Source organism: Aotus nancymaae, unplaced genomic scaffold (genome assembly GCF_030222135.1).
Source record: "Aotus nancymaae isolate 86718 unplaced genomic scaffold, 86718_ANA_hifiasm-v0.15.2.pri h1tg000014l, whole genome shotgun sequence".
NCBI lineage: Eukaryota > Metazoa > Chordata > Mammalia > Primates > Aotidae > Aotus > Aotus nancymaae.
Window position 1 is genome coordinate 33,412,000 of NW_026988425.1, and position 25,054 is coordinate 33,437,053.

The 25,054-nt window shown below is 39.8% G+C and overlaps 1 protein-coding gene across 2 annotated transcripts in view; it reads right to left on the bottom strand.

The window, feature by feature from the left end:
* SLC45A2 (solute carrier family 45 member 2) overlaps window positions 1-25,054 on the bottom strand; it is a 45,377-nt gene that overhangs the window by 5,852 nt on the left and 14,471 nt on the right. Inside the window, exons 3-6 of one of the 2 annotated variants that reach the window (XM_012459947.3) lie at window positions 17,895-18,220; window positions 7,589-7,732; window positions 6,590-6,713; window positions 2,147-2,358 (exon numbers count right to left, since the gene is read on the bottom strand). In XM_012459947.3, coding sequence (XP_012315370.2) covers window positions 2,147-2,358; window positions 6,590-6,713; window positions 7,589-7,732; window positions 17,895-18,220 — 806 coding nt within the window. Of the gene's footprint in view, window positions 1-2,146; window positions 2,359-6,589; window positions 6,714-7,588; window positions 7,733-17,894; window positions 18,221-25,054 lie in introns of those variants that run through there. The other variant, XM_012459948.3, reaches the window with a different exon arrangement.

Sequence of the window (25,054 nt, forward strand, 5' to 3'; positions counted from 1 at the left end):
GCCCTGGTCATAACTACTCAACTCTGTCATTGTAGTGCAAAAGCAGGGGCAATGTGGAGCTGGGTTGGGATTCCAATATATACTGATGGGACATTAGCATTTGATTTCATGTAATTTTCATGAATTGGCAATGTGGAACTGAACTGAATACTGATAGGCACCAGCATTTGATTTCATGTAATTTTCACTTGTCACAAATTATTATGCTTCTTTTGAAATTGTTTTCAATCATTTAAACATTAAAAAGGAATTCTTAGCTCACGGACTGTACGAAAATAAGTACAAAAACAATACAATGTAGTGGATGCTCAATAAATATCCCATTCTTTTTCTTTGTTAGTGTTAAAAATGCAAACATTTTGAGAAGGATGTTGAATTGCCGGCATACTTAAGAGAAGCAACTTTTAAAAGCATTTCAATCTTTCAAAATATGGTTGCTACTTGATTAACATAATAATATTTGGTTAATATTGATATTTGGTCTGAACTGGTTGATAACTTTGCCATTTTTTGGCTATCTCTTATGTGCTGGGCCTGTTTACATTTTTTTACATGTTACTTTATTTCAACCTCGCCACCTCCCTAGATGCACATGTTATTATCATTACCTCCATGGTAACAACTATAATGCCAGCTATCATATTTTGAGTCTTTGTCAGGTGCTAGGTGGCACTATGCTAAGCACATCCATTATCTTGTTAACTTTTCTGTAAGCTATATAACATTCTTTCCATTTGCCTCTTGAGGAAACAGGATCTGCGAGTTCAAATGATGATTTCCTACACTATTAGGCCAAAAAAAAAGCATTTTCCTGAAAAATGCGTATTATCCTTTAACTAAGAAAAAAATAAGAAAATAGATTTACATTTCCTTGGTTTTTATTTAAAAATGCTGGAGAGATTAACAAAAAACTAATAATAATGGTAACACATTGGGGTTGGAGGGAGATAGTAAATGTAAAGGGAGCACACAGTGTCCACTTTTGTATATGACTGTGAATATATTATCTCACCTAAAATGAACTCATTCTAAGTGCTACCTAATAAACAAATAAATAACATCCCCAGTGTTACACAGCTTCCAAGTGGAAGAGGCAGGATTTGAATCCAGGTCTCTCCGAGTCTGAAGTGTAGGGGTTTTTTGCCTCAGTACCATGTAACACTCTCTTTGGAGGGACAGAGTTTTATGATGACTATCCCATTAACAGCAACATCCCTGTCATGCATTGAAACCTTGGTGACAATGTTTGCCAGGAGATGAGGACAGCCACGACTCTTGTTTGAAAGGTTTTTACTCCTGGTGCGGCTCTGCCCTGCTGCCAGATCAAATGATGAGAAAGACAGCCAGAATTATATTCCCATGGATACGTGTTTGGTGTTTTAGCAGTTTCATGCTGAGCTGGATTCAACTTGTCTCTGTAGCTTTTATATCATTGCTCCAGTTAAGGAACTGTATGCCTCTTTTCATGGGAAGAAAGTTGCAAGTGTTGATAAGAAGAGGTGGTAATTTTAGAGTGGAAGTACCAACTCTGTTGTAAGCACTGCTTAGACTCTTGTTCACTGTTGAGTTCCAAGATTTAAACGGCGCATGTCCCATTCAGGGCAGCAAAGTGGGGATTGCCACCTGTGATTCCAGCTTTCCTTCTTGCACACGGGATCTAGTGTGGACTCCATTGCCTAGGACTTTCCTACCCTCGACAAATAACACCAAGAAATTCCACCATGCACCTCTGCAGATTAGGAGTAGGGAACCCTTATTATGGGTATCCAAGAATTGCTGCAGGTGCACCAGAGAGACCTATCAGGTGATTATAGAAGACCTGAGTCCCCCTTTTTTGTCTCTGTGTAATTGTGGGCTGGTTTCTCAGCCTCACGGAACCTTCTTTTTCTAATCAGAAAAATGGGAGTAACACTCCTTGCCCTACATCTCCCTAAGTGCGCAGGGGTTGAGAGTAAGGAGGACAGGAGAGCTGGGCTGGGCTGGCCTTGGCTGGTGGGCACGCCTGTACCAGATCATGGTTGCATTTTACTGCTGCTGTTTCAACAACCCTCTTTTCCAGCTCTGCTCTACACATTGCTATCAAATCCTTCCCAGCCTTCAGATGAGTCTGAATGTTACCCAAGGCAGAGGTTCAATGACAACACACCTCCTTTTCTTCCTCTCGGTGGTACTCCGTAATGAGGTTAAAGGGCACGGTGTACAGGGTGCTGGACATTACACCAAATAGGCTGCACAGGACCAGGGTGGAGTAGACATTTGGGAAGAGCCCAATAAATCCTGTCCCCAGGCCAAACAGCAAATATCCCGTGAAGTAAAGCCCCTTTAATCCAATATAGGATACCAAAACTTTCTGCAAGTCTGTGGGAAGAAGAGAGGGAGAAATTACAGCTGGCAATGCCTCACAACATTTAATAATTTTAGACAATCCTTTCTTCTGAACATTCACTTTTTTAGACTTCCTTTGATACTGAGCCAGCAACAAAAGCATCCCCTTATCTGTGGGTTGAAAACAGCTGGCTTTTGGAACCACTTTTAAAACTTCTGCATAAAGGACAGCTTGAAATTGCCTTGCTACTCTGATTTGTTTTTCTACAAAGAAGGGTCTGGCACTGTTTAGCAGACAGCTGGAAAGCAAAAAGAAGCAAGAGAGGTGGTGGAAAAGCTGACCTTAACTATGGGGCCCTGGGGCTGCAAGAAAAGTGTGGGTTATTCTGACTCAGGTGGGCTGTGGCCCGATAGGACCAAAACAACACCACAGGCCTATCTTGGCCCTAGGACCCAAAGTCAGCTTGGAGAAAATTGAAACAACCAGAATTTACAGGATGATCTAAATCATTCATGATTTCTTAGTCCCCATCTGAATGGAGTCTGCACACCCGAGGAGGAGGTAAAGCATGTGCAATTATCTGAAGACACTTTTCCCGACTTGCCAATTCTTCCTAAGCTGGTAAGGAGCTCCCACAGCACCCACCATCTCCTCATCGCTGGTTCCCTAACTCTTGGTAAACAAGTTCCTTGACTTCTCAACACCCCACCTTCGTCATCTGAAAACTGGGAATAATAAAACTCTCTTTTGGGATGTTGCCAGGATCAAGTGCGATGAAGTGTCTATGAAATCACCCAGCCCAATGCCTAGCATGTAGAGAACATCCAATTAATGTGGCTAGTGCTATTGCAAAAAAGACAGGCTGAGCTGGAGACGGTTGTCCCTTAACTGGGTTCCTCTTCCAGCAGGTCAACTTGGCTTGCTCATATTAGTATAGTGGTAGGGCTAACTTTTAAAAGTAAAAAATTCTGCTTTAAACATTTTGCAAGACTTTTCACAATGGCAAGAAAAAATACCTAAATTTTTTTTATCTTCCTTTCTTAATCAATTGTTTTTAATCCACACATTCCTCATCTTTCCCCTGCCCCATTCTCCTGGAACACATGAATCGGGGATAAATAACAGATACTTGAAATGTGGCTATTCAAGAATGAAATTTTCCATATCTATTAATATAATTATTGGACTTACACTTTATAGACAAGCAACCTTATTTGTAGTACATTCTAATCAATGATGAAACTAAACACTGTCTCACATTGTCTGATGGAAGACAAAGCTCTGGAAATGAAAAGTGGGCAACATTGCTTCCTCTATTAAACTTATACCATGCCTGGAGGACTGTTGTTAAGGTTGAGAATTTTTAAAAAAATGAGAATAAGTCTATATCGGTTTCTATTTACTTAATAATTATATTTATGCAGAAAATATAATCTAAGGTGCCACAATACCTAAAAGATACTATCAATACCCATCAGGGAAATGCTCTTATCCAAGTGTGTATGTCAGTGGAGGAGAAGGTAAAGAGGTATTTGGAAACATAAATAATTTCTGTACAGACTGAAAGTCTGGCAAAGAATACTTTATTCACAAAAAGAATTCAATGAACTTCAGGGCCAACCTTGCATTGCCCTCTGATGGGTCTGATACGCAGTGGTAGTCATATCCTCACACAATGCTGCTCTTCAGGGAGGGAAATGTGATAGATTTCAGCACCAGCTATGACCAGTAGTGTATGATATTATGGTATGAACAATTGGCAATATCTTAGTACTCAGTGCTGTTATTCTAACTGGTATACGTGTACCTGCTGTATACAAAAGGAGCTTGGAATCAAGTCCCTATCAGCGTTCTCCACCTCAGCAGCCAGATTGTCCTGCCAACCTCCATGTGGACAGAAACTCTGAATCTGCTCCTGATGTTATGTGATGAGTTCAAAATAGAGGGTAATATAGTGAGCTCCGGAAGTAATAGAAATGATTGATTCTGCCCCGGTGAGTTGAGGGAATGAACCCAGCTTAAATATTACTTGCTCAATGAAATCAAGTTTTCTTGAAAACTTGAATGATTTCATTGAGCAAGTAATATTTAAGCTGGGTTTAAAAACGTTATTAGAAGTTGTATAGTTGGGGAAGTAGAAAGAGCAGTTCAGGTAGAGAAACTAAAAGCAGCAGCAAATACACAGAGATGAGAAAGTCTGCATAGTGGGTCATTGAGGGTAATTAATTGATACAGGAGTGAAAAAGGGCAAAGTATGAACTAGACCAAACTGTGAAAAGCTCAGAAATTTGACTTTATCCTATAGGCATGGAGAGCCCCTAAAATCCTTGAGCAGAGCTGGCTGGTATTTTACAAATAAAATGTTGATTGAATTCACAATGGTAGGGATCCCATAGATTTATACATTAATAAAACTTTGGAAAAGTATTCAACTAATAATTTATTTTGTAACTGGAAAGGCGTTTGACTAGAAGGGATCTAAAAATAACATGCTTTAAAGTTTCAAATGCCATAAAATTTATGCAGACAAGACTAATGGAATGATATCTAGTAGGAGTTTCTTGAGGAAAAAGAAGTTTAGATGGACACATTTTTTTTCTTACAAGATGAGGGTAGGGCTGGATGTAGTGCCTCATGCCTGTAATCTCAGCATTTTGGGAGGCTGAGGCAGGAGGATCACTTGAGCCCAGGAGATCAAGACCAGCCTGAGCAATGTAGGGAGATCCCATCCTATGAAAAAAATTTAAATATTAATAAGCCAGGCACAGTGGCATGTGCTTGTGGTCCCGGGTACTCAGGAGGCTGAAGCTTGCTTGAGCCCAGAAGGTTGAGGCTGCAGTGAGCCATGATCACGCCACTGCACTCCAGCCTGGGTGGCAGAGTAAGACCTTGTCTTAAAAAAAGAAGAAAAACAAAACAAACAAACAAACAAAAGAATGAGGGTAGTAGTAAATAGTCCTCTCAGCCCATGAAATCACAAAGGACTTAAGATGGATAATTTACTAAACCCTTTTAGTCTAACATTCTTTTATGCTATTTTAAGTGCTTGAAATCCTCCTGGAATTTTTCTTAGTTCACACACTCCAGCAGGAAGAAAAGAGTTTGCTAAATAAATGTGAACTTTAAGCACCATTATATGAGTATCATAAATTTTAAAATAATGAATGTTGTCGTTATATGATTATTGGGCTCATGAACTTTTTTCGTGTTTATATGAGGTCCCCTTTTCCAAATTGTGCTCAATTTTTAAGTGATCTTGAGGCAGGTCTTCTGCTGTGCTATGGCAGGTGAAGGGAAGGGGAAGGGGCCCTCACATACATCCACACTTCCCCCACCCCCACAAGAAGCAGGCTGACAGTGACAGAGTGAATCCACCTGAGAATGGTAACAGGTATTCTCCCCAACTCTTTCCGCTTTCTTCACCTGGGCCATACCCATGCTGTCCCTTAGACCTGTCCAAAGCCCAGAGCACTGAGTTGAGGTTAGTTATTCTTACAATCTTGCAGAAGAAGAGCTCTTTATAATTAGGAGAACTGCATACATTTTTCAGGCCAGTCTTTTCACTTAATTCAATGTATACAGAGCTTGGAGATATCCACACACAGGAGCAAGTACAATGCAGCCTGTGTGATGCCCTGGAGTTGCAGCACAGCTGCTTGGACTTACTTAAAGACAACAGCAGAAATTCCTTTTTCAGTGTCTTCACAGCTGCAGCCTAGTTAAGCAGAGGTTAAGAGGCTCAGAAAAGCTGACACCTGGGAAGAAAAGCCAACTGTCCCCAATCCTGGCATGGGGCTCCTATAACCTACCATGCTACACATCTGAGCTAAGGTCACTTTACATGCTGATTTTGTCACCTGTAATGTTAATATCCCTTCTCTTCTGCATCGTCTACAAATCTGATAAGTCTGTCTATGAAACACCACCAATGACCTTGCTCCAGTAGAACATGAACCTGCTGGGACTTGTCCATTCAACACTTCATCTTGTAAAGATTCCCTTTTATTTTTCAGATAAACTTGATCAGGAACTCACTGATTCCAAATACAAAGTAATTGGTGAGGAAAATGACACCCTAGAATTCATGATGAGAAAAGGATGCTTCATATGGTCCTTTCTAAAGTAATAGTTTTTCCTGATATCCATAGATTTATTAAGAATCTGATATTTTAAACAGTAGGAAATAAACATAGAAATATCAAATCCACGTTGTGCTGGACCAGAGCCCTTTAGAAGACATCCTTAGGAAAGAGAGAGACTTACAAGAATAAAGTGAGGAAAATATAGAGTTGATGCACAAGCCCCAACATCCGACCTCGACTCCTCTTTCATAGATAAGAAACTCCGTGGAGTTGTGTGCGCTATAGGGATCCCCGTGGTACACAATCTGAAAGAGAGGTTGGAAGGCTGTTGAGGTACAAATACAATGACCCCTTCTCATGCACTCTGCTTCTCTACCCCTGGGGAGCAAACGTCCCTGCCTGAGGGACCCTTTCTAGAGTACAGAGCTTATGTTGTCATGACCAAGTCGCCCCTTTCATCCTACCACATCTCCATTCAAGGACCTGCCAGAAATCTAACGCCTGCTGCATCAAGTCTAAACATCACTCTCCCAGATACTTAACATTGCTTTTCCAGCTCACAGCTGGCCCCACCTGACTCAGGCAATCCCACCACTCATCTTCTGGTACACCAATCAGCTTCTGACTCATCTCCACATGTGCCATTCCTGTTCCTGCTTGGAATGTTTCCTCCCTCTCTAATATTCCCCTAACTCCTATCCACCCTTCAGGGTACAGACCATACTATACTCACTTTTTAATTTTTATTTATTATTGTATTTTATTTTTTAAGAGACAGGGTCTTACTCTGTCACTCAGGATGGAGTACAGTGGCACAATCATAGTTCACTGCATCTTTGAACTCCTGGCCTCAAGTGATTCTTCCACCTTGGCCTCCCAGAGCACTGAGATGATCCGCCATGGTCTACTATGCTCAGCCTGAACCCTGTACCTCCTTTTTGAAGTCTGCCATGATTGCTACAGCTCACATCAATTTTCCCTGCTTGTTACACTTGATTAAGTACTGGCAGGCTCCACTGTGTCCTCTGGTTGTCCAGGGTATAGTAGTATGCTTCTTGATGGTACTCTTTCCTACATTCTGACTGTGCCAATCTTAGAGGATAGCCCAGAAGAACCTCAACCGGTGTTAATGGAGGAAATGATGTGTAAAAGTGAGTGTGTGCACAGATATGTTCATTACCTGGCCCATGAAATCTGTGAAGAAGAGCATGTTGGACAGGAAGGCAGTCCATCCAATGAGGTGACTGATGCAAAGGTAGCGGTATTGAGGAGGCATGCTCACCAGTGCTCTCAGCAGTGACTTTAATGTCATTGACCTGTGAGTCTGAAATAAAACATGAAACACAGGCATGACCTTCAATGCAGAAACTCAGCCAGCTGAGGGAACCAGAGCACACGGCCATGTTACGTATTTGTCAGTCAGTCATCACACACAGTGTCACTTTTCCTGGACACAGAACTAGATTTCCATGGAGTAGACTCACAGGAGGTATTCTGTTAAGCATGAGTGGCTGCTTAGAAGTTTCAGGCCCAGAATAAGGCTTTGGAGCCAAGGTGAAAGGGAATGAGACTGGTGCTAGCTTCAGGCCAAGGTGTAGGAGACATTGAGCATCCTATCTCTGAATGAAAGAACTGTTGCACAAGGACAAAGCTCACAGACATAAACCAGCTCTTAATTAGAATTCTTGGGCCTCTTAACTGTGAGAGCATAGTAGGCAAATCCAAGATGGCTGTCATGATCTTGGTCCCCTGATGTCATCCTGTTCTGTTACATGGCAAAGGGACTTTGCAGCTATATTAATAATTGAGGTTACTAATCAGCTGACTTTGAGTTAATTGAAAGGGAAATTACCTGGATGATCCTAACCAAATCCCAAGAGCCCTTGAAAAGTACAGAATTTTCTCCAGCTGGTAGTAGAAGGGAAAGTCAGAGCAACTCAAAGCACAAGAAATGCCTGCTTTGAAGGTGGAGGAAGCCACATGAAAAGGATCTGAGGGTGACATTTAGGGACTGAGAGCAACTCCAGGCCCATAGTCCACAAGAAAGCAGGGACCTCAGTCCTACAACCACAGGGAACCAGATTCTGCCAACATCCTGAATGAGCTTGGAGGCAGACTCTTCACACTGAGCTTCCTGATGAGAATACGGCTCTGCCAACACTTTGATGTCAACCTTGTAAGACCCTGTGCTGAAAACTTAGTGCAGCTCACCCAGGCTTCTGATCTACAGAACTGTGAGATAATAAACTGATGTTGTTTTAAGCTGCTAAGTTTGTGAACATTTTTTATTTATTAGAACATTAATTCAGAGAGCCAGTCAGTTCCCTGCTCTTAGCCAGCTGTCTCCTCCCAGGTTATTTCTCTGGATTCTAAAGATAGCAGACACATGTTAATGAGCCCTACATTGAGTTAGAAGTGAGAACAATGTAGAACTCAAATACATATATTTATACACACACACACACACACACACACATACACACACACACAAGGAGTCTTCAATATGTTAATGGAAAATGCATATTATGAAAAAATTATACATGGATTTCAAAAATTTTTTGAAGCAAAACTCATACTAACTTGTTATAGCATGTCTGAAGAGGATTTAGTTTGAGGCACTAAGAAGGATAAGACATCAGTTTGAAAAAAGCCCTAACAGAGCAACATGAATTCTACTAAAATTGAAGCTAGACTAAACACCAAATTTATGGTGAAGCTTTGGTGGAAGAATGGTGACATCACTGATTTTTTTTAAGTTTATGAAGACAATGTCCCAAAGAAATCAGCAGTTTACAAATGGATAACTCATTTTAGGAAGGAACCAGATGGTGTTAAAGATGAAGCCTTTAGGGAAGACCACGCACATCAATTTGCAAAGGAAAAAGTTAGTCTTGTTTATGCACTAATTGAATAGGACTGACAATTAATGGCAAAAACAATAGCCAACACATAGACATCACAGTTGTTTCAGTTTACACAATTCTGACTGAAGAGTTAAGGCTTAGCAAACTTCCCACTTATTGGGTACCAAAAGTAATGTACCCAGATCAACTGCAGACAAGCACAGAGCTTTCAATGAGTTTTAAACATGTAGGATCAAGATCCTGAAGCATTTCTTCAAAAAAATTGTAATTTGAGATGAAACATGGCTTTATCAATACAATCCTGAAAACAAAGCACAATCAAAGCAATGGCTACGGAGAGAATGTTCCAGTCAAAGCAAAAGCAGACAGGGCAAGGGAAAATGCCATGACAACAGTTTTTGGGAATGCTCGTGCATTTTGCTTGTTGACTTTCTGGAAGGCCAAAGATTGATAATATCTACTTACTATAAGAATGTTTTGATAAAATTAGCCAAAGCTTTAGCAGAAAAACACCCACAAAAGCTGCACCAGAAAGTCTTTGTCCACCATAACAATGCTCTTTCTCCTTCCTCTCATCAAACGAGGCAATATTGTGAGAGTTTTGATGGAATGTCTTTAGGCATCCACCCTAGAGTCCTGATTTGCCTCCGTCTGACTTCTGTTTCCTAATCTTAAAAAAATCTATACTGGGCTCCCATGGTTTTTCAGTTAATAATGTAAAAAAGACTGCACTGACATGGCTAAATCTCCAGGACCCTCAGTTCTTTAGGATGGGATAAATGGCTGATATTATTGCTTACAAAAGTGTCTTGAACTCAATGGAGCTTGTGTTAAGAAACAAAGTTTCTTCATTTTAATTTTTATCTTTTCATTCTATTTTTCCATTAACTTTAGGAAGGCCCATCCCACACACATATATGTAAAAAATGAATATATAGGCCCCTTATTCTTTTAGATTTAAATTTGGTTAAAACTAGAGGCTACAGTTTTTTTTTGGTTTCAGAAACACTGAGAGAATGAGAAACTTTAAACTATTGATGCAACCGTTTTGAAATACAAAGAACAATAACCTTTAGCATCTTGTTGTATAAGAGAAGAAAGAAATCTTGGGAATACTAAGCAGTCAGCTGCCCTGAAGACACTGAGACCATAAACATCAGCCATGATGTTGTAATGAGTCTTTCTTGTCATATTTTTATTTATTCTGAATTATGATATTGAGTACTAGTCTATAAGACAGTCAACTGAGATTTTCTATTTTAACTGTAACAGCATATTTTTTAAACTTTGTAACCTTATATAATCATGCTTTTTACTTTTTTGTTGTGGAAAATTATATTCATCCATTTTAGTTTTGTTGTGTAAGTTCATTGTTTAAAAATTAATCAATCTTGTAGTATCTAGCCCACTGACCATAAACTGTACTCATTTTCTGATAATCAGTGTTAAACACTATAGGCATTCCCCTGGACTGAAGAAAAATAACCGTTTTTCTGCAAGTAGAATATGGTACCTATAAAAATAAATGATTACAACAGAAATGAAGTGCAGAATTATTACTTTTTCCTCAACTACAGAAAGAAGCAGCTAACAATAGATCGCCCAAGAAACAACGGCCTGGTTTTCATGCCTCCAACTAAGTGATTTATCTTCAGTTTCCTTCCTCTTTTTCCAAAAATGCAAAATTGAGAAAGCGAATCTGGCCAACAAGTATTCAGCCTCATTCTAAATATTAATATATGCTTCTGACTTACACATAATTTTCAGCCTGCTTTCATTGTTAGATAACTTTCTCCTTTCTTCTAAAAATAAATATGAGCGTTTGAAATGTGCCTAGTATTTCTGTAAAAGCTGGGAGTGTAAATATTCAAAGCCTCTTTGTATACTTTAACTCAGAATAAAAAGTCAGCTGGCATATTATTCCTAATCAATTTCCTTGGTGAAACCCTTTTAATGGTTCTGAACCCCTGGGAATTGTTTTACTGCATTTATTTTGTACCACTGTCAGCTGGAGATTGGGTGGGATGAATTTACAAGAGAAAAAGGTACAGAGTCATCAGAGAGAGATGAAATTTCACAAATGTACCCTCAAAAGGAGACTATAAACATTAAAAGGAGCAACTGAGGGCATGGAGGCATTGGAGATAGATATTTTATGAGATCTGGCTTAAACTCCTGAAACAATTCAGCCCACTTACCACTAAAAAGAAAACTCTGTACTTAAATTACACAACCACCTTTATTTTGGAAAGCAATGCCTTTGGCAAACAGTGACAGCCCTGCAGCCTTGGTCCTAGCCCTGGAGAAGTAGAGACTTCTTTTGCCTAACTGGAGACCTTCCAAGGTGCACATTTGGAAGAGAAGAGCGAATGCATGGCTTTGAGAGTAAGATGTATTACTCCATGCTTTATTCTTACTTCATCCTTTCGTCTTATTTTATTTGTTTATTTATTTATATTTTTAGAGATGGGGTGTCACTCTGTTGCCCCAACGAGTGTACAGCGGCATGATCACAGCTCACTGCAGCATCAAACTCTTGGGCTCCATGGATCCTCCAATCTCGGCCTCCTGAGTTGCTGGGACTACAGGAATGAGCCACTGCACTGGGCTCAATTTTGTTTTTTAAACCAAATAACAAAATCATTCAGAGCCTACAGAATTTTGTGTGTGGCCCCTAATAGAAAGCTAGTTGTATCTTGTATTTGTTTTCTTACTCATGTGGGAGTTCCATGCCTTTCAAACGGCTTCTACTCACTTGATTTCATTTGACTCTCACGGTAGCCTGAGTGGATGAGACAACCTCTGTGTTGTGTGACTCTTGGAGGGGGAGTCCCAGTTTACTAAAGGGGACATCAAAGAGGCAGATAATCTATCAGGGTGTTATCTATTATCACTTATATGCTTATCCTTAGTAAAACCCACCTTGCTTTGGTCCCTAAACCACCACATTATTTTTTTTATTCTCATTATTTGATTACTTTTTTTCCTTATTGTTTTTATCTATTATAGAAATTTTGGATGTATTGCAGGATTTAAAAATAGAAAATTAAAGCTTCCTGTTAGCCTATCATCCAAACTTTTAATTTTTGGTATATTTCCTTTCCATTTATCTCCTCTATGTATGCAGCTTTTCCCCAAAAAGCAAAGATTGTTTTCTGTATGTATTGTACATTTTACCTGATATGTCTTTAGTAAATCTTCAAAAACATGTATTTTTAAATGACTGCATGAATTTTATCATATAGATATACCATGATTCTTGGGCTGCAATGCATAATTGCACAAAGGGCTCCAGTCCAACTAGTAATCTTAGAGTTCTGGTTTGTTGCTGAAGGAGGGGCAGGGAGTGCAGGTATTCTCTCCCATGCAGCCTGGTGTAGGGGAACGAGGTTGAGTCCAGGCCTTAGGAGACCTAAATTCTCATATTTTCTCTACTTGTGTGATCGAGATAAAATGAAGCCTTTATCCCAGTGACCTCCCAGTTCTTCCTTGCACTCTTACAGTTATGAAAAACACTGCATTCATTCTAAAATAGGAGCTACTGTTGGAATCAGATGAATAGAAGATTACTGTCTTTGACTGCATTCTCCTAGCAAGCTGCATGGGGAGAGGCAAGTTGATGCACTGTGGCAACTCAACTCCAAGGTAGTCATGTCGATAGAATGAGGCCTCCTTTCAGCAAATCATACTCAACCATTTTGCCAATTTAAACATAAGCCATTTGCTTTTGCATTTATTTTGAAAAAATGCTAAGCAAATAAACAGAGTAAACAATACGTGAGAAAGCACTTGACCTCAAGAAAAAAACTACTTACAGACTTTTGTAACTTAGCAGCTAAGATGTATTGCTTTTATTCATACACATAACTGAATACAAAATATGAGGTTTTCTACTGACTATACGTAGCAAAAAAAAGATTCCTGAAAATCCCATTAAAGTAAAGTACAGTTTTTAAATTTTGTAAACCATTTAGCTAAATGTAATGTGGCATCCTAGATTGGATCAGAAAAAGGATATTACCCAGGAGTGGGATCAAATGGTAGTTCTACTTTCAGTTCTTTAAGGAATCTCCAGAGTGTTTTCCATAGTTGTTGTACTAATTTACATTCCCACCAGCAGTGTAGAAGTGTTCCCTGTTCACCACATCCATGTCGACATCTATTATTTTTTTGGTTGTGGCCATTCTTGGAGTAGTAAGGTGGTATCGCATTGCGGTTTTGATTTGCATTTCCCTGACCATTACTGATGTTGAGCATTTTTTCATGTTTGTTAGCCATTTGTATATCGTCCTTTGAGAATTGTCTATTGATGTCCTTAGCCCACTTTTTGATAGGATTGTTTGTTTTTTTCTTGCTAATTTGTTTAAGTTTGTTGCAGATTCTGGATATTAGTTGTCTGTCAGATGTATAGATTGTGAAGATTTTCTCCCACTCTGTGGGTTGTCTGTTTACTCTGCTGACTGTTCCTTTTGTCATGTAGAAACTCACTACTGGGTATCTACCCAGAGGAAAAGGAAGTCATTATATGAAAAGGATACTTGCATACATATGTTTATAGTAGCACAATTTGCAATTGCAAAAACGTGGAACAAAACTAAATGCCCATCAATCAACGAGTGGATAAAGAAACTGTGATATATATATGGACCTCCATCATCTACCTAATATATATATATATACACACACACACATATATATGATGGAATACTATTCAGCCATAAAAGGAATGAATTAATGGCATTCACACTGACCTGGATGACATTGAAGAATATCATTCTAAGTGAAGTAACTCAGGAATGGAAAATCAAACATTTTATGTTCTTGCTCATAAGTGGGAGCTAAGCTATGAGGATGCAAAGGCATAAGAATGACACAATGGACGTTGGGGATGCAGGGGTAAGGGTGGAAAGGAGGTGAGGGATAAAAGACTACATACTGGGTGCAGTGTGTACTGCTTAGGTGATGAGTGCACCAAAATCTCATAAATCACCATTAAAGAACTTACTCATGTAACCAAACACCACCTGTTCCCCAATTACTTATGGAAAATTTTTTAATGCTTTTTTTTAAAAAAAGAAAAAAAAAGGACATTAGTAGAAAAACTGGTGAAATACAAATAAGTCTGCTGTTTACTTAACAGCATTGCAGCAATGTTAATTTCTTAGTTTTGACAAACATGCATGGTTCTCTAAGACGTTAACATAAGGGAGAAGCTGGTAAAGCATAGATAGGAACTCTCTCTACTATCTGCAGCTTTTTTGTAAATCTAAAATTATTCAAAAATTAAACTTTGATTAAGAAAGCAAAATAACACATGGGCACACTTTGCTAGGTGACAACTCCATGGGGTTGAACAAGGACTGTGGTGTTTACTACAGTCTCCTGCTGCTCAGCACTGGGTCTGGCAGGGGTAATTAATAGTTATTGAATGAATAAAAGAATTCATAAGCGAATGAACCATGTACACAATGCAACTCATTCTAAGAATTCTTATTATTCACCCAAATAAACCCTCCTGGCTTCCTCTTTATTCTCTGTAGTCAGTAGCCAGATTAATATCAAAAACAAAAAATAAACCAAAAAAAAGCTAATATCAAGGAGTCCTCCACCCCAATAGTTTTGATGGACCTCTATCATCTACCTAATAAAATTTTAGTCCTGTGCTGACATTCAGAAGCATCCAAAATATGGCTCCAATTTGCTTTCCTAACTTTATTTCTAACGTTACAAACTCTATGATCGACTGTACCACTTATACTTTCTCCAAACATGCTTCATGCTTTTAAAATATTTCTTTTATATCTGTGGCTTTGCTGATGTCCTTCTGTCAGAAGTATTTTTCCCCCAAAGTTTCTACCTATTCAAATCCTAACTATCATTCAAGGCACAACTCAAGGGTGACCTCCTCCATGAAGCCTTTCTCTGTTTGCTTAGGCACAATCTTTCTCTCTTTAAAACTAACAGCAATTGTTATTATGCCATTTGCAGCCACCTTGGAAATGTGCCATTTGGGTCTCCTACTGGAGAAAACACAGTTGATTGACAGCCCTGAATGCTACCTCTCTGGATCCACTACCTGTTCCTGCCAAGGTTACCCTTTCCATGGCTATTCCCAGATAGTGACTAAGCAAGCTGGGGGTATTAGTGCTGGCCTGTTCCTACAAAAGCTGGGACTCCTCTAAGGAGCAGCTTTGGCTGGAGGACTCCCGTTTGGCCTGGATGAAACTTTTTTGGAACTTCACTGCATCTGAAAGGCTTCCTACCCCATCCTCTTACCTTTCCTTTCTCCTTTCACAGGTGTCTGACTTGCATCAAGATAAGACTTTCCCTTCCTATTTCTGCTTCTCCCCACTTTATCGTTCATGCTGTTTTCTTAATGAATCTCTTACATGTCAAATCCTATCTTGGTGCCGTTTTAGAAAATCTGAACTGATACATTGTTTCTATAGCATCTACCATGTTCTATCATGGATTATAAGTCATGGTATAAATGGCTTATGCCACCTGTTAGGCTGTAAATTCCTGGGCATAAAGACTGGACACTTGTCAGTTAAATATCTAGTACAGTGTTTTGCACATACTCAGTATCCAAAGCTGTTTGTTAAATGAATAATGATTATAATGTACTGATACACTTATGTGAAGTTTGAAAAAGTGTCTATACATGCTTTATCTTACTTGAACATCCTAATAATCCTAGAAAATAGACTGGCCAAGCCAACAAGAGAAGTTGACTTTATAGGAAGGTGAGATTCACTGAGCTTATCTGAAAGTCGTTGGAGTCCAGATTTGTGTTCCGTTTGTGCTTAAAGCATTCAGCATTCTCCCAGGGTCATAATAACAAGACCTAAACCCAACACCTTACTGTGTGGTGGCAAACACTCTAAATAACTTTACATGGATTAGCCCTGTAACCTGCACAAAATCCTTGTAAATAGATGGAATTATTTTATCATTTAACAAAAATGCAAATGTCCAAAGTCATGTAATCCAGAGGTGGTATAGCCAGGATTTAAGCACCCGTGCTTTTAATCTTTAGGCTACCTTAGAGCAAGTAGCTATTTGTGATTTGTGGAATGAGTAACACAGGTCAGCAGCTAGAGGAAGCAAGATTTTAAACCAAGTCTTCTACAACCGCTTTGTCAATCAGGGAACCCTTTGTTCTATATCCCTGAGGTGTTGGCATTCAATCCTAGCTTGAAGGAAAATGCAATTATTTCATCAGTTTTGCCCAATAGAAGTTTCTACAATGATGAGAATGTCTTACATCTGCACTCTCCTATATTTTAGCTACAAGCCCTATGGGGACACTGAACATTTAAAATATAGCTAATGCAACTAAAGAAATGAAGTTCTATTTTTATTTTTATTTAAATAGTCCCATGGGATTATTAGCTACCATATTGCTCAGCTTAATTCTAGTCTCTTCTCTGATCATTTCATCTAACCATGGTCTCATTTCTCTGGCAGTTAGTTGAGTTTTATTTCAAATTTTAAGCTGATGAATTCACTGTGCAGTTCACCGAAAATGAGCTAAAGTATCCTTTCAACTCATGACATGCAAATTCAATATGCCCAACTCAGTCACCAATCCAAGGATGCTACCATTTGGAGGAAGAAATTTCAAATCTATGATCCTAATCTAAGAGGTATTTCTTCTGGCCTGCTGGGAAAAGCAGCAAAGGAGAAAGGACTTACAGAGTGCTTACATAAATCGGTTATGAGTAACACATAAACAAGGAACAACAAACTGCGGAAGGCCACAGGAGGCCTCTGAGGAGGAAGGCCTCTCCATGCCTCATGTTCCGGTGCAGGGTGACCTCGGCTCTGTTACCATAAACACCGTGCTCAAGGATGTAAAACCCCTTCGTAGCACTATGACGTAGCCAGACATGTAGGCTCCTTGGAAGATCTGCGTTCCACCAGCTGTACATAGATAATAAGCTAAAGATAACCACATGTATCGCTTCTCGGCCTTTTGGCTAAGATCAAGTGAAGATAACCACATGTTCTTGTTTTGTGGAACTCCCAAACTGCCACTATTATCAATCCTTAGGACGACACACCAGTTCCGGCTCACGATTCACTTATGACTCACTGATTCACTCCACCATCACTCCACCCCTACCCTATAGATCAAAGTGATTATAATCAATAAAAACTGTGAATGATCAGAGCTCGGGGACTTCACTGGTTCCTCCAGTAATGACTGATGGCCCCCTGGTCCCACTTTCTCTCTTACTCTGTCTTTTTCTCATTCTTTTGTCACCACCAAACTCAGGGTACCCACGGGTAATGTAGGGCTGGTTCCCTACACTGGCCTAAGGATGAGTTTAGGCTTCTCTTGTGGGCTAACCTTTTTCAACTGGCTTCATCTTCCATGCTGGACACTCTGAAAGAAGTAAGAGACAGGAGGACCAGAGGAAAATGCAGACATTTTTCTTTGAGATACAAAATTTTAATTCCAAGGGATGATAGCTACTGGGGATTTGGGAATTCAATTAGACTCCATGAAACTCTTCACATCAAACACACAAAGAAAACAAAGAATTTTTTTTAAAAAAGAAGAATAAAGAGCAAGAATATTTTTCCCATGTAAAGAAAAAAATTTTTCATCTTTACCTGTTCAGCATGATTTTTGTTTTTTGCTCCCTGCATTGCCAGCTCTGGATTTACATAACCATTTTTAACTTTCTCGATAGAACCATATTCGTACATTCCATCTGATGACAATAGAGGGTCCTGGGGGGTTGGCTGTGGGGGAATGCCCTTTGCAACATCTGTAAGTGGGATTTCAGAGATACTGCACAGATGAACAATAAAACACAAAGTGAGCACCAATGCAGAGAAGAAGAACATGACCTGGAATTCTGTACCCAGCAGTCTTCCCAGTTCCAGATGGGCCCAGTCTATAGCACCCAAAAGGTAACCCATGGCACCTCCGAAACCTGGAAAGAAAGAAAAGCTGCATTAGCATATTTAGCAAATCATCTTTCATTTACTTCATGCATAGACACTCCCTTCAGTGAGAAAACTCCCTGAAGACAGCAGAGGCAGCCTGGATATGACTGGAAAAGCAATACAGCAAGAGGCTGAAAAACATGCAGCCAGGCAATGTGGGTTCAAGCTTTGGCTCTAGAATTTACTTGCTTTGACTTTCGGCTTCCTCATCCAGAACATGGAGGTAATAGTAAAAGAGTAACCTACTAGTAAGGTCATTTAACAGAAATGGAAATGTCCAAAGTCATGTAATCCAGAGGTGGATTTTTGAAAATAGTAAGTGTTCAGGCTGGGGCCAGACACATAGCAAGGGCTTATTTAAGTATTGCTACCATCAGAGACACTACAACCTTTCCAAAGTGCATTCTCTAGACTGCTTTTGAACTTAAATTTCTGACCAGAAAAAGCCCCAAAGAAAACCAATTTCTGGCACCAATAAAATTAAATTATTTGTAGTTTCTCTATTATTAAGCTTCCTGGGATGATGTAAGCTTGCAAAGATCAAACAGCCTTAAAAGCTGTCGTTCTTCCTCTCTTAGAAGCTCAAGGTACTTGTTCCCAGTTGATAGCTGGAAACAGGAAATAATGAGAACAAAAGTTTAAACATGAATTTTTGAAAATCCTATTCTCATTTCACAGGACTCCACTCTGAGGTCTTTTTGGTGCTTGTTTTATCTGCTCAGGCTTAAACATCATGTCACTTGAGGGACACTGAGAAAAGGTTCCTCGAAAATCTATTCAACCCTAATTATCTGATATTTAAAATCCCATTGTTAGTTATTCCTTTTTTGAGCTTCTGTTTTAAAATACAAGTGTTTCTGGCATGGGCAAGAAATTACTCAGCACCAGAAGAGTAACTGCTCCTTAGATGTTCCTTCTGGTGCAGACATCAGTGACTTCTGATAAAGGTGGGGAGATATCATGGTAGGGAGGGGCCAGTGGACATATTATAGGATGTCTAGGGAATTAAGGAGTTGAGTGCCAGACACATCCTCTACCTATGTCACAAACTTATGGAGGGCTGATCCTACTGTCAAAATTCTTTAAAGGTCAAATTCCAATCATGCATACCAATCACAATGTATCTACCTGAACAGATCAGCTTTCATTTTTTGTTTTTGATTTTTTTTGTGTGTATGAGTGAAGTCTCTATTTTATTTCTCAGATAAGAGCAATATCTTCACAAGCTAGGAAATCAAGGAAGAAAATAGAACTTAAGGAGTTCCTCTCTAACCCTAAACAGCTTAAGTTACATCAAGAACCTGACCTCAAGAACACAAACCTGAATACGAAATACCAAGAATACTAATTTATTCAAATTCTTGAGAGAGTAGACAATTTGGGTCATTTCATATTCTGGTTAGTTGCAATTTAACATAGAGACTATTTCAGGAGGACCAACAATCTAATCATTGGATCCCAAAAATAAAGCACCATTAGCATGTCCTGAATGCTGAAGTGTTTTAAGGCAGAATTATAAGAAATTTGGCCAATGGGGGTATGGTGAAGTAAGATATATAGTCTCTGGAAGCAAGAAATTTATGGTCTAGTTATGTGTGATGAGCATAAACATAAAAAGATAAATAATACGATGGTGAAGAGCCCAGGATTTGAGAGAAAGAGAAGGTCCTGAAAAAGCTGCACTCTGTTTGGGAATTTGTGGTGCCTCTGGTTATTATTAGACAATGATTATTCAATTATGGACGTGCAGAAGGTATCAGAAGCCATGTACCCAGCCAAGCAATCAACCAATAAGAATGTATTAAGTCTTCTCCCCAACTCGTTATGACAACCAAAAATGTCTCTAGATATTGTCAAATGTCTCTGAGGAGGTTGAAAAGTGGCCCCTAGTTTAGAACCCCTGACCTAAGTCAACCCTATACAGACACATTCCTTTTTTGAAACTATCATTTCTAAACAGATCGATGGTTTTCATATTGCCATTTAATTCCCTTATCACTTACACCTCTTTCAAATTTTTGTTCAGCTGAGCATTATTGATTGCCTCAGTTGGAAGGATGTAGAGCAGAAGACCCGTGCCTATTTGATCTTGAACTCCCGACCTCAGGTGATCCGCCCTCCTTGGCCTCCAAAGTGCTTGGATTACAGGCGTGAGCCACCATGCCTGGCCTGACCCGTGCCTATTTGAAAAAACTGATATGTGAAATAAATCCTCCACTGTGCAATGGAATGGTAGTTTTATTTTATGGAAAAAATGTAAAGATATATATAGAATGATGGATTTATATTAGAGATTAATTTTGACAACTGAGTCCTACAATTGGGGAGTTTCCTGATGCAGCTGCCATGTCTACTGGTTTAATTTAGTTCAATAAACATATATCAAGCACTAAATATATGTAAATGACTCTACTAGCTTCTGGGGATATAAACATAAATAAGACATAGTTTCCCATTCTTTTCCCCAGAAAGGGGTCTCAAATGGGAGAAGCAGATAATGGGAGAAGTTACTTTCAAAACAGTAATAAATGATAAGCTAGAACTGTGAGCTGGATACTCAGAGTACAGAAGAGTTTTGAAAAGTCAATCATTGGTGCTAGTAATGGTATCAAGGTGATGTCGATTATTAGTAAATCTGACAGGATTTCTCTTCATTATCTATGAGGGTTAGAAGAGTTCAATATATCAGTGAATTAAAAAATGTTAGAGGTAAAAGGAGATTTGAAGAATTAAGTTCAGAAAACTATGAACTTTATTGGCTCTGTGATGGAAGGCCACACAGAAGGAAGGAGGGATTTGGAATCGTGCCAGACTTCCATTCCCAACTTTGTGCTTTCTAGTCATTTGCTCTTGGGCACTTCTCTGAGAAACGAGGGTGGTGCTGCCTCCTCATCTGAATTTAGTGAGGATTAATGCAAATAATTCATATCAAGCCCCAGCCCATGCCATGGCGGAACCAGGCCCAAAACCGAGCTCCTTGATGACTTCCTACAGTAACCCTAATTCCAAGGCCTCCCCTAGAAGCAGGAGAAGAGAGCTACTGCACTAAACTGGCCGAAGGCAGCCTGCCTGGAACTTGCTGAAAGGATTTAGTCATTTTAGGCCCAGTGATTAGAGCTGGTGGATCATTCCGAGGGCTGAGACCTGGGCTTACCCCTGACCCTACTCTGGCATGTGGCAAGTATCATGAAAGTAAAATACATCTGAAACTTGGAAAGTGTAAAAATAGCAACTGCTCGATTTTTAAAATTCCCTCTAGAGCAACCTTCTTAAACTTTAATGTGCACACAAATCATGTAGGCATCTTATTAAATGCAAGTTCTGATTGTGAAGGTCTAAGGTGGAGCCTAAGCCTGAAATTCTGCATTTCTTTCAAGCTCTCCAGTGACACCAATGCTGCTGGGTCAAGCATCACTCTTTGAGTGGCCAGGTGACAGCAATTTCCAACTAATTTCTATTCTTGAAAAATGATATTTTGTTGTCACAGGATATTTGACCCACAATCCATAACTGATAAAGCACAATGATTTGCAGTCCTGTAAAATTAAGGTAGTTTGCAGATATGAATAGGGTTTTTGTAGCCTGGTAGAGAAATACTCCACAAGTACAATAAAGGAGTTATACTTTGATTGCCTTGCAGAAGGTTAACCAGGTTTATATTTAGTCTAGCATTTTTTATTTTTCTAGTCATGCACACACACAAACACACACACGCACACATTTCCTGCAAGAACTTGGGGAAAACTTTTCTTCTATCTTCCCCATTGGTTCCTTTATTAATGTGCTAACTTAAAATCTTGACATATGCTATAACTTAGAGAATTATTAGCACTCTCTTATCTTAGGGAAGAGGGGAGAAAAAAACAGGAAAAACTGTCTTTTTTTCGTACTTTAGGTTCTGGGGTACATGTGCAGATCATGCATTGTTGCATAGGTTCATACACGGCAATGTGGTTTGCTGCCTCCATCCCCCATCACCTATATATGGCATTTCTCCCCATGTTATCCCTCCCCAACCTTCCCACCCCCTGCAATTTGTCCCAAAGCTACTGTTTTGAAGTACGTGTAGCTGCAAATTACAATAGTGCCACAGGACATACCAGGAAAGCAAAGTCGGCCACTGGGGGAATTCTCCTAACAGACTATTAAAATACTGGAAGGAAATATTTAAACTTTGTCTATTTGCAGCTTCAGATATGATGAGGGCCAGAGGGCTGTAGGAAATCATTAAAGGTCTTTCTTTTGCTTCTTCCACTTAAGCCAAGAGTTTTATCTTCAAAGACAATCTCCCCAACAAAGCCTAGCTGTCTGAGCAGTGATAAAGGCTGATAGTTTTATCATTTTGCCACCTCCCACATCTACATCCAAACTATATTTACCTGTGCTGCCAAAATCAGCCTCTTTGGGGCCCCTAGAATCAATCACCAGGCCATTGGGCAAGCATAAGCCAGAGCTATTCCGAGGACACCTGCTACCACATTAGATAACAAGTTTTACAAAGAAGGGCCCAGAAGTGCTCCAGCTGGCTCCTTCCTCACCAAGCCAGGCTGTGTTGTCAAACTCAGGAGAATAAATGGCTTTAGAAGACAGATGTCATATTTCATAACTAATGATGCAACTTGAACAATGGCTCATCCTAGAAGTCCAAATACATAGAAATATGTAAAAAATTTTTCGTTAGTCCACAACTATAATAGGTAAAATGGGAAACTGTCACTACTAAGGAATCTAAAGGACGAAAGGAAACTCAAGAGAGTACATCTAAATCGAACTCTGCACCTACCATGTGCCTGTAATTGCCTGCAGGCCTCAGGTATATGGCTTAGCAAGCTTAGCACCAGAGCTGACACAGCTCAAGTCATGAGAGCTAGCTGTGTGCTGTTTGCTACTTTACCTCCAGAGGACAGACTAAAGACCTCCCATCTTCCCATGGGGTTCATAAGAAAATCAATCTGAATCTTTTCTACATGTTGAAAAAAAAATAGCAGTGAAAGTGTCAGATTAGGTACATGCTTCCTACCTATTCCCACCAGGTACATACTAAATCCTGGACAGTTAACATAAGTACCAGCTACTGTCCGTGTGTGTGTGTGTATATGTTGTCCTTAACCCATTTGTTCATCAGTAGAAATTGTTGGAGCACCTATCTTCACGAGGAACTGTGCTAGACACTTGAGATACATTAATGAACAAGACAGACAAGACCTCTGCTCTCTTGGAGGCTGAGTACAGAAAAGCAGTCAAAATGATACATATGTTGTGTTCCCCCCAAAAAAGAAAAAAATTAAAACTAAAAAAAAAATTTTAATTTTAATTTAAAAAAATGATATATGTGGTCTAGTCAAAGACAAGAGCTTGACCAGACAAGCTGATCTGGTATTTCTTTAAGTTTACAAAGCAACTTTTCTCATCAAAGATGCTTAGATAATATGTTTAAAATATTGCTCACTGTTTCCATCCACCTACCTCTAATCCTGACATCCCTTTCTCTCATTGGGCCCTTCCTTCACATTTAAGCTGGGCCAGGATGCCTCATTGCTTTAAGGACAGGATGTAACAGTAGAGAGCAGAGAAATAAGAACGGTTTTCCTTGCTTCTGAGTTCCAAAAGCCCTTAGGCTGCAAAGGCATAGACAGTAGATTCAGCAGAAAATGTGCTTTAAGAACCAGGCTTCCCAGGCTAGGCAGAGCATTCATGTTGGGTGCACACATATTGGTAAATCCCTTAGGCAGTGATGGTCCTGCTGCCTGCTTGATGGGCCTAGCTAGGGTTGGAAGGTGGGAGGTAAGGAGCAGAGTCTCCCCTGGAAGGCTTGGGGGATCCAAGAGTAGAGAGGACCGGTGCCTCATTTGCTGGTCAGACACCATGGAGGCATAAGAACTCCAGGAAGAAAAGGCTGTGCAGGAGGTCAGGCACTAATTGGCCTCATTCTGGAGCCATTTATGGCTGCCTTGAGTTTTCTTAGTCTACAGAACTAGTATTCGGTTCTGAGTTGTAATGGCTCAGCACACTGTAAAGTATTTTGCAAAATGCTTTAACTCCTCCTAGTGGTGACCAGGGAGCATGGAGCACAAATGCTAGAATGAAAAAGCTCAGGACTAGACGTCGTCAACTGAGTCAGACGGCCCCTGTGACCCACTGCAAATCTTCTCAGTCCCCACCCACCTCCCTTGCTCCAGCAGCTGCTGCAGTGACCAGTTCTAAGCCAGCTCTGGCCAGTTTTGCAGTGGGCAGGTGCATCTGGACGGTGCCTAACCTGAGAGAAGACACAAACATCTGGGGTTCAGTGCTTACAAAACCCATGGTACCACCCTTAGTCAGTGCAGACTGGATAATCTTCCCTCATTCATTCCCTACATGGAGAGTTCTTTGATGCCCTTCCTAAGGCTCCTCAGAGACAGCTCCATTTTGCTTATTGTTTGGCCTGTTCCTCTCCACCATTCCCTTACTCTTGCTCTCTAGAATAACTTCCCAAATAAACTATATGTGTACAAACCTCTGGGGTTCACCTTTTAGAGGAATCCAGACTAACTCACGAATCACATGTTTTGTTAGCTGGTTGGCTGGCTGGCTTGCTGGTTGGTTGGTTGGTTTTGCCCCTAGTCTACCACTAACCAGCTGTGTGACCTTGGGTTAGCCACTTTACTGCTCAGTCACACATCTTAATCATTGATAAAATGAGGATGTTAAAATTGAATATCCATCCCGCCAATATTTTTGGAGCACCTTCCATATTCCAAGCACTATTTAAAGCAGTGGTCAATGAACAGTAAACATGATGTTCTTGCCCTTGAGAAGCTCATATGTTGGTTAGAGAAACA